Genomic DNA, 10,073 nt, shown 5'->3' on the forward strand with positions numbered 1-10,073 from the left:
GCACATATGTACACACATATACATAAATACAAGCATGCACACACACACAAGAACACACACATACATACAAGCACACACATACATACAAGCACACATATACACACACGTGTGCACACACACGTGGGGCTTCCCAGGTGGTGCAGTTGTAAAGAATCCACGTGCCAGTTCAGGAGGCACAAGTGACTCGGGTTCGATCCCTGGGTCAGGAAGATCCCCTGGAGGAGGAAATGACAACCCACACCAGTCTTCTTGCCTGGAGAATCCATGACAGAGGAGCTGGGTGCGCTACAGTCCACGGGGTCACAAAACAGTCAGACAGGACTGAGCATGCATGAAGACACATGCACACACACACACACACACATCCACACTTATATACATGTGCGCACACATGCACAAGCACACACACACACATCAAATTTCTGACTTGCCCTGGGTCTTGTTCCCTCAGTCTTGCTCTCTGATAGAAAAGAGATTTCATTAGATAAACCAGTCCCTGCTAATGAGTAAGCTACTTACTAGACTCATAGACTCTTTCTGCTGAAACAGCCAAGGAAGCTCGACTTTAATCCCCTTTCTTTTCAGAAAAGAGAAGCCCAGGTTCCAGGAGGTGAGAATTAGCTAGTAGGGAAGCAGGACATGAAATGCCAGCAACCTGTGCCCACAGGGCGTTCTTCCTCTACACTCCCCTTCAGTGACACGGTGTCTTAACCAGTGAGAATGGATCACTTGCCAAAAAGGCTTTTAAGAGTTATGTCTCTCCTGGGCTCTCCCACACAGCTCCTCCAAACCCTTTCTCACCTCTGCTAGCCTTCATCTCCATCCATCATTTCTGGCAGATGGTGCCACTTTGTACATTACAGAGAAGATCCAAGTCATCAGCTCAGATCCTCGGCTTCCCTCCCCAGCAGCCGACATTTCTGAGGTCTTTGATCTCATCTCTTCCCTTCTTGCCAGGCTAACCATCCCTTGTCTGGCCTGGTCTGTCCTCCTAAGCCCCTCTGCCTCTGGTCTCTGCTGCCTCAATCACACTCTCCTGGGGCAACTCCAGACCTGCCCCAGCACTAAACTCCTTCCTCCGATTTACAGAAATATCAGCTCTTCCTAGGGCTTCCCAGGTGACTCAGTGATAACAAATCTGCTTGCCAACCAGGAGATGCAGGTTCGATCCCTGGCGTGGGAAGATGCCCTGCAGAGGGGAATGGCTACTCACTCCAGTATTCTTGCCTCGAGAATTTCATGGACAAAGGAGCCTGGCGGGATATCGTGAGTCCATGGCATTGCAAAGAGTCGGACACAAGTGAATGACTAACACTTTGACCCGATCTCCCCAAATCTCTCCCCTTTCCCCTAAAGAGAACCTAACTCCCCTCACCTCTCTCACTGACCAACACCTTCACTGGCCCCTGCTTTTCTTCTTTGCCAAACACTCACCCCTTGCAATCCGGTTTGTGGACCAGCAAAATTGTTTCTATAAAACTGTGTCCTGGGGTCCAGAGGTTAGGACTCTGTGTTCTCACTGTCAAGGACAAGGGTTCTAGTTCCACAAACTGAACAGTGAGGTCAAAAAACAAAACAAAACCTGCTTCCTTTGGCCCTGTTTGATACTGCGGCACGATTTCTCATTCTTGGTTTTCTTCCTGGGATTTCCACGATGCCCTTTGATCTGGGTTCTGCCTCTTCCATCTCCCCAATGTCTGTGGCCAGCAGGCTTCTGGGCCAGCCCATTCGTCCCCACGATGCCACCTCCCACCTGATTTGTCACTCGGCCTTCACCACCTCTTTCTCCCAGGTCCTTGCCTCCTACACACAAACACCTGCACTCAAAGGCACTGCCAAGGCCTCACTCTCGTCTTGTCTAAATTTGACGCATCCCCTGTCTCCCTAGCTGTGACTGCCAATGACATCTTAATCTTTATTTATTTTTATTTAATTTTTTTAGGGGGAGCCATGTCACTCAACTTTCAGGATTGTAGTTCCCTGACCAGGAACGAACCTGTGCCTCTGAAGTGGAAGTGCAGAGTCCTAACCACTGGACTGCCAGGGAATTTAAAGCATCTTCATCTTTAGAGTCCTCTTGGATGACTCCCTTTCTGCCCTCCTACTTCAACTCTGTCTGTGATATACTTGACTGTTTTTGATGCTACTCTAATTCCTTTATAAATATTTACTGTGATTGGTGAAATCACCTTCATGGTTCATTCTGAACATCATAGCCATGTATCCCAGACTCAGTTTCCCTTCTCTTCCACACCTCCCTCTTCCTACTAGTTTCAGTCTACTCTCCCAGGCCCAGAGTTCGAGAGGCCCTCCAAGTTTGCCTGGGGCCAGCCTTGACCTTGGACCTTCTTCCCCTGACTTCTACGTAAGCTCTGTCCCCACCAGACTCTCACAGGTCTCTGCCAAATGCTACCCTCTCCTAACTCTGCATCTTGGGCCATAGGGGCGCCTCTGCCTGGAACCCCATGTTCTTACCTTTCACCTATGATACCAGGGTTTCATTAGTGGCTCATATAGTAAATAATTCGCCTACAATGCAGGAGACCTGGGTTTGATCCCTGGGTTGGGAGGATCCCTGGAGGAGGGCATGCCAACCCACTCCAATATTCTTGCCTGGAGAATCCCATGGACAGAGGAGCCTGGCAGGCTACAGTCCATGGGGGTCGCAGAGAGCTGGACACAACTGAGCAACTACGCACAGTGAACGAGGACAGCAGAGGGCAGAGGCGCGGCCTCTACCATGACGCTGCGATCATGCTCCCAGAAGCCCAGTGTGAAAGGAAACGTAACCATCACCTGGAGTTCAGTGATGAGAAGGGTTCTGAGACCACATCCAGGCTCAGCAGGAAACAGTGTCCTGTTAGATTACGTCATTTTGACAAAGCAAGGGTAAGAGTGACAAGAGCGGCCATCTGTGTCCCCGCCAAAAGTGAGCTTCAGGGATTTCCCCGGCAGTCCAGTGGTTAAGACTGTACTTCCAATGTAGAGGGCCCAGGTTCCATCCCCAGTGGAGGAACTAAGATCCCACATGCAGGGGGCACGACCGAAAAAAGAAAAATTACCTTCCAACGTGCAATCTTTCTTTGCGACATTTCTCACTTGTTTGGGTCAAGGATTATAACTGGCTTCTCTTAGCATCTCCAGTAATATCTGGTTCCTTCTCTTGCACATATTAGGTAACACACTGGATCAATTCAGGAGTGATTTTTGTCCTTGAGGTTTTAGGCCTAGAGCGATGCAACCTAGGAAATATTTTGGGCATGGGAACCCTTTGGCAGTATACTTCTCAAGACAAGAGGTTTCTAAGGTTGACCCTCAGGGCTGCATGTCCCCGAATAACAGTCTTATTCCTTTAATAAAAGGCTTCCCTGGTGGCTCAGCTTGCCAATGCAGGAGACACGGGTTCGATCCCTGATCTGGGAAGATCACACATGCCACGGAGTAACAAGGCCCGTGCACCACAACTATTAAGCCTGGGCTCCAGAGCCCAAGAGACGCAACCGCTGAAGCCACATGCCCTAAAGCCCAGGCTCCACAACCAGAGAAGTCACCGCAATGAGAAGCCTGCATATCACAACTAGGAAAAAACCTTAGAATCAACAAAGACTCAGCACAGCCAGAAAGTAAAATAAATGAAACCATCTTTTAAAAAACAAAAAACAGAGGGACTTCCCTCGTGGTCTAGAGGTTAAGAATCCACCTTCCAATGCAGGAGACATGGGTTCGATCCCTGGTTGAAGATCTAGGATCCCACATTTCTTGGGGCAACACACCACAGCAAGAAGCCCCGCCTGCAACAAACACCTAACACAGTCGTAAATGAATAAACAAAGGAGCCAGATCGAGGCTGGGGGAGGCTGAGACAGGCTGACCGCCCTGAAGCAGAGGCAGTAGTAACAGCAACAGTAGTGGGCCCTGTGAGCCACAGCAGTGGTCCAGACCTCCAAGTCACACTGTGACGGGAGGAGATAGGTACTGAGAACTTACAAAGTGCCAAGGCAACTATGCCTGTGTAGCCTGGCACCCTTGCTGCTTCCTTTTTTTTCTAATAGAATTTTATCTAAAACTTTTTATTGGCCACGCTGCAGTTTACAGGATCTTAGTTCCCTGACCAGGGATTGAATCCAGGCCTTCTGCGGTGGAAGCACGGATTCTTAACCACTGGACTACCAGGGAATTGACAGGACCCTTGACTTCTCATTGCATAGCTTCTATGAGTGAATCCCAGATACCTCAGTTTCCTCATCTGGAAACTGCAGTAATAATGCTTGCTTCTTTTAGAAGGCAAAGAGATTATGTAGCCATCTCCCCAAGCAAAGTGCCTGCAACCTATCGATAACACTCATTAGCAGGAAACTATTACTCTCACTATTACTAGAGACAGATCATCACCCTCATTTCCATTTGAAAGAACTGATTCCCAGAGAGCTTTAATCATCAAGTCAAAGTCACTTGCTTCAGCAGGAGAGGTGGGACCCAAACCCAGTCCTTGTACAGTCCACAGGCCATGGTGGCCTCCTGGGGGAATTTATTGTCCTGTTCTCAGCCGTTAATTCCCACTGAATGCAATTTTATTGAACATGAATTAGTTGATTGTGAATACAGACGATCCAAGTAAAGATGTGTTACTGATCAATATTCAGTGTCTGAGTCCAGGGGGAATGCCAGGAAAGGAAGAGGAAAAAACACAAGGTGTGCCGTCAGACAGGACACAAGCCATCAGCCTCGCTGGAAGTCCCTTTTCAAGATGCAACTCCTCCCAGAGCCCAGGCACAGTCTCCTTCTCAGGCTTTCTGGCAGGACCTGTGCACTTACCCTTCCCTCTGCCTGAACCAGCCTCCCCTCGCTCCCTGCCTGACAGGTTTTCTCACTTCAATTGCAAGGACCTCAGAAGGCTTTCTCCACAGAAAAACCTCCCCCTCAGGATGGCCTCCTCCTCCTCCTCAGGCAGACCTCCTCCTCCTCATCTTCTTTCCCAGGAAGGCCTCCTCTTCCTCCTCAGGAAGGCCTCCCTCTCCTTCTTTTCTTTCTCCTCAGGAAGGCCTCTCCCTCCTCCCCCTCCTCCTCCTCCTCAGGCAGGCCTCCCCCTCCTCCCCCTCCTCCTCCTCCTCAGGAAGTCCTCCCCCTCTTCCCCCTCCTCCTCCTCCTCAGGAAGGCCTCTTCCTCCTCTTTAGGAAGGCCTCCTCCCCCTCCTCCCCCTCCTTCTCTCCCTTCTCCTCCTCAGGAAGGCCTCCTCTTCCTCCTTGGGAAGGCCTCCCCATCTCCTCCTCCTCCTCAGGAAGGCCTCTTCCTCCTCCTCAGGAATCTTTCCCCTCCCCCTCCTCAGATTATCCAGTTTTCAGTGTCCCTGCAATTCTCTGTCCTCAGTTCTGAACCAGAGTTTACTCCCTTGTACTGGACTGCCTATTCATTTGCATGGGTCCCTTTCCCACTCAGCTGAACTTCCCTCAAAGAATGAAGTCTCATTGCCCCTATTCGCACTTCAAGGGACACAGAGCAGGATCAGAGGAGGTATTTGTTGAGTAAATCAAGTCATCTTGTCCACCATCCTGTGCTTGAGTTCCACCAAGAGTTGTATTTTCTATTTTGGTTTTATATGTACCACATGCTGGGGCTTTCTTGCCTCCCCTTAGAAGACATACCACACAAGCTAATAAATATTCTTAGCTAGCTGCCTTCCATCACTGGAGCCTGTCTGCCATCCACACAGAGACAGCCACAGTAGGGGGACCACCTTATCCTGTGCATCCAAGACAAAACAAAATGATTCAACACTTCCAAAACAAGCACACAGATGCAAATGGTTTCAAAAAATAGACCCCAAACCAAACTGAACACAAATACCAAGGGAAGAAAGAGCTACACGAAAGTCTAGCATACCCAGGGCAGGTTTACTTAGCTCTGCCCTGCAGACTTTTCCTGACACACACACAGGTATCCTATACAAAAAGGCAACTGGAGGTCTTCTGGTATCACTGGAACTCTGCAGATGCTTCCAGATACTTCCAAAAACATCGAGATGCCCCACACATGTACTCTTTTTGAGAGCAGCAAGAAGGTTCACCAAAGGTGTGAGACAGTCTGTGACTGGAGGATTGCCAGACATTTATTAAGCACCTACTGTGTGCCAGGCATGTGCCAGGTATTGTCACCTACCTACCTACTGACCTGACTGCATTCATTTCCCAAAGTCCCCTGAGGTAGATTGTTAGTTCTGTTCTACAACTGAGGAAACCGAGGCTCAGTGTTTATGATTTATATACTGCAAGGGGGGAGTCTAATCCCCTGAGCTGTCCGATTCTTAGTTTAATATACTTCCCATTATCCGCAGACGTTTATGTGCAAATGTTAATTAAGAAACCAAACCCAGGCTCTGCTAGGTCATCCATGTGAAGAGTAGGCTCAAGGCTCACCGGGTCATAGCCCTAAGGGACTTGGGGGAGGGAATCCCCATTTTCACTCCTTGGAGGCCAACCCTAGGCCTGGCTGCAGGGGGGCCTGTGCCTGGCAAGTCACCCTTGCCCTCTGCAGTACCTCTGAGGTCACCCCAGCTCTGGGGACCTCACCATTCATGCCCAGCCTGGTTCCAAGTGCCCCCTGGGAGGTGTCCTCCCCAAGGTGGGCTGGGAGCTGCTGGGGGAGGTACCCCACAACTAGAGAGCAGGGCTGACCGATTTGACTTAATCAGTGAACACAGAGCCACTTCCCATGAAGACCCCATGAACGAGAAGACACTTCCAGCTTCCCCAAGGGACACAAATATCCAAATCTTCCCCTCCCCAACTTGCTTATGCCTCTGGGCAAGATCCTCAGGAAGGCTTGAATATGCAGTGGTGAATGGCTACCCACTCCCGTATTCTTGCCTGGAGAATCCATGGACGGGAGTGTGGCGGGCTACAGGCCATTAGGTTGGAAAGAGTAGGACATGATGGCACGACTAACACGTTCACTTTTTCTCACCCCCACCCCAGAGGTGGCACACGCAGTAAATTCAGGTGTGGGTCACTCATACCAAGTCTTTCCTAAACTTGGGATGGGGGAAGGGAGAGAGCCATGTGCAGGAAAAAGACAAACAAAAAATCCCAACAATCTCTAAAGGTAGGAAAGGAGAAATAGTTAAGTATTAAGAAATATATAGAATATAGGAAATTGTTGAGTTGCAGGTTAGTGCAAAGTGATGTTCTGAAAAGCATGGCTTTTGGTTCCAGCAGCTGAGATTCCATTCCTGCTTGTCCACCTACCATTGTAGGTCTTGGACAAGGCCATCCACCCTTCTGGGCCTCAGAGGCCTCCTCTCTAGTACTGGGGCAGTGGTGCCAGGATGACGACTGGCAGGCGCCCTGCCAGCCTCCTTTCCCTCTCAAATTCCTTCTCTCCTTGTAACAAACATGAGCTGGGGAGGGAATACAGGGTCCTCAGAAACCATCACATAGAGGTCCCAGCTCCAAGCTCCAGTCACAGGGGAAGCCAGGTTTGCACTGGGATCCTTAGTCTAGAAGGAGGGGTCTGCTTTCCTCAACCCACTGACGGTCCCTTCCCAGCCCTCACCTGGCTAAGGAGACTCAGCCCGTCCACAGTGGCCTCCTGGGAGGAGGAGTTGGGGGCTGAGGCTGTCTCCCTCTGTTTTTCCTCCTTCCCCCACAGAAAGGCAAGGTCCTCTTTACTCCAGCTGAGTGTCCGCTAGGTCTGAGTAAGGTTGCTCTCCCGAGCCGCTATGGTCTCTGCTTCAGATCCCCTGAGTAGGGGGAAAGAAACGTTTTCCAGACTGCTGGTGGCTTTTCGCTCACCTGCTGGGCCTGCCACGGAGCGGGGCATCGCTTGGCTTGTGGGCTGGGGAAGGCTCAGAGCGCGGGGCGGGATGTCTCCGCCTGCGGCAGCCAGCCCTCTCTGAGCTATGTCTCTGGTCTGCCTGGGGGCGGGATGGGGTGACGGGGTTGACGCTCCCAACCCAGGGGACTCCGGACAGGGCCTCGAAGGAGCTGAAGTGCCGGACAGGAGGCAGCCGGGTGGGCAGCCCGCAGCCCGCTCCCCGCAGCCTCTCGGGGCAGCCGGGCAACCGAGCCGCCACCTCCAGCGGCGCGCGGCGCTGCCCCAGGGGCACAGGTAACAGGGTGCGAGGATCCCCGCTCCAGGCCCCGCCGCCCCGGTCCGTTACCTTCCACTTTGGTGAGGGTCAGGACCGGACTGTTGCAGGCGCTGAGCGGGGCCACCCGGGCCGAGTGCTTCTTCATGTTGAGCCGTCAGCCTGCAGGAGCGCCGCCGCCGATCGCCTACATCCTGGGGCCGGCTGGAGCGCGCCTCGCGGGCCCGTTGGCCTCCTCCGGGGAGGAGCGCGAGCTGCTGGCCGCCCCGGCCCTGCCTCCCGGGGCCGCCGGCCGGGCTCCCGTCGCCGCGCAGGGCTCACTGCGGCGGCCGCCCCGCGGAGCGCATCGTCGCCGGCAGCGCACCCACTCCGCACCCGCGCGCACAGCCTCCCGTTCCGAGGTTGCCGCAAACTCCAACGTCACGTACAAGTGCACTCCCCGCTCCCACCCCGCGGGCTCACCTGCTCCGCCCCCGCCCCGGGCCGCCCGCCCAGCCCCGCAGCCCGGCTTCCTCCCTCGGAGCTCGGCCCCGAGGGTTGCCTCCGGGCCGGGAGGGGGGCTGGCCCGCAGCTCCCCGGCAGCCCCTGTCCCTTGCCGAAACCAGCGCACGGGAGGCGAGGCCCTGAGAACTTAGCCTCAGAGGTTCACAAGTTTAAACAGGGAGCTACTGACTTCGGATGGGGAGTCAGCCTCCTTCCTGCGCAAAATCCTGAAGTATTGGTTTACGAGAGGAGTCAGAAAAAAGCAAAGCTTTCCCAGGCTGGCATTAACTTCTTTGGAAGTCTGGGGGCACGTTATTCTGCCTGATCCCCTGGACAGCTCTTTTTCCTTTTGAGGACAGTGCCAAGTCCAGAGAAGCAAGGCTGCCACAAGAAAACAAAGGTGTGGGACTTCTGTGCCTGCCCTGGTGCCCCAGTCCTGAGAGGTTCGATTGCCTGGGAAGCAGGGAAAGCTTCATTTCGGCCCAGATCCTAGGTTTCTGCCGCAGCTTTTGCCTCTGCAAGCACTGGTCTCACCGCTTCTACTCTGACCCACCTGTAAGCTACTGGCCAGTGATGCTTGATTAAAAGTAATGACATACCTCTTGCATCACTGGCTGGGTGATCCCAGAGTGACTACCCGGTCCCCAGGACGTTTATCTCATGATAGTGCATCATCACAGGTGCCCAGCCATCATCCTTGTGGAAAGGATGCACAGGACTTGTGTGGTCCAGGAACTCCAAGGGCTTTATGGGCATCTCATTCATGCAGGCCCAGCCATCGGTTTTGCTCTCAGTCTCCACTGGGAACCTGACGGCTCCGAGCTGCTTCCAGGTGGGTTTCGTTGTTATTGTTAAGCCCTTACCTCCCACTCTACGGGTTTCCTGTCACAAAGTGGATGTTCCACTCTACGATGTCATTTTTATCCCCCATAAGGGTAACTCAGTGGTATGGCAGCGGTGGAGAGGGGTCTTACGGTTTCCCTAGCCTGGAACCTACCAGGTGTCTCTGGTGACATCCATCTGCATGCTCCCAGATCTCTGGTGGAAGTGGTTCCTACCAGTTGCTTTTGTAGGGTTCTTGTTATTCGCTTGCTCTCTAGAAATCCAGAAATGAATAGCATGACTGCTGGGTTTCCAAAAAGCCAGGGCATCCCAGGGTCGCTGCCTCATTGCTCTAGCAAAGGAAAGGCCCTCTAGTGGTGGCCTTCACACTATGTGCCTCTTACTGGGACCTTGTCCCCAGGACCCTAGAGATGCTGCTGCTGCTAAGTCACTTCAGTCGCGTCCAACCCCATAGACGGCAGCCCACCAGGCTCCCCTTCTCCAGGCAAGAACACCGGAGTGGGTTGCCATTTCGTTCTCCAATGCATGAAAGTGAAACATGAAAGTGAAGTCGCTCAGTCGTGTCTGACCCTCAGCGACCCCATGGACTGCAGCCTACCAGGCTCCTCCGCCCATGGGATTTCCAGGCAGGAGTACTGGAGTGGGATGCCTAAGTCAATAAACC

At 52.7% G+C, this 10,073-nt stretch overlaps 1 protein-coding gene across 1 annotated transcript in view; it reads right to left on the bottom strand.

Annotated features, from left to right (window-relative positions):
- Positions 1-8,264, bottom strand: part of SLC35F3 (solute carrier family 35 member F3) — a 135,006-nt gene extending 126,742 nt beyond the window's left edge. Inside the window, exon 1 of the mRNA XM_040242730.1 lies at positions 8,156-8,264. Coding sequence (XP_040098664.1) covers positions 8,156-8,231 — 76 coding nt within the window. The 5' untranslated portion in view covers positions 8,232-8,264. The remainder of the gene's footprint in view (positions 1-8,155) is intronic.
- Between the last annotated feature and the right edge of the window lie 1,809 nt (positions 8,265-10,073).

The sequence above is a fragment of the Oryx dammah genome, unplaced genomic scaffold (genome assembly GCF_014754425.2).
Source record: "Oryx dammah isolate SB20612 unplaced genomic scaffold, SCBI_Odam_1.1 HiC_scaffold_6, whole genome shotgun sequence".
Lineage (NCBI taxonomy): Eukaryota > Metazoa > Chordata > Mammalia > Artiodactyla > Bovidae > Oryx > Oryx dammah.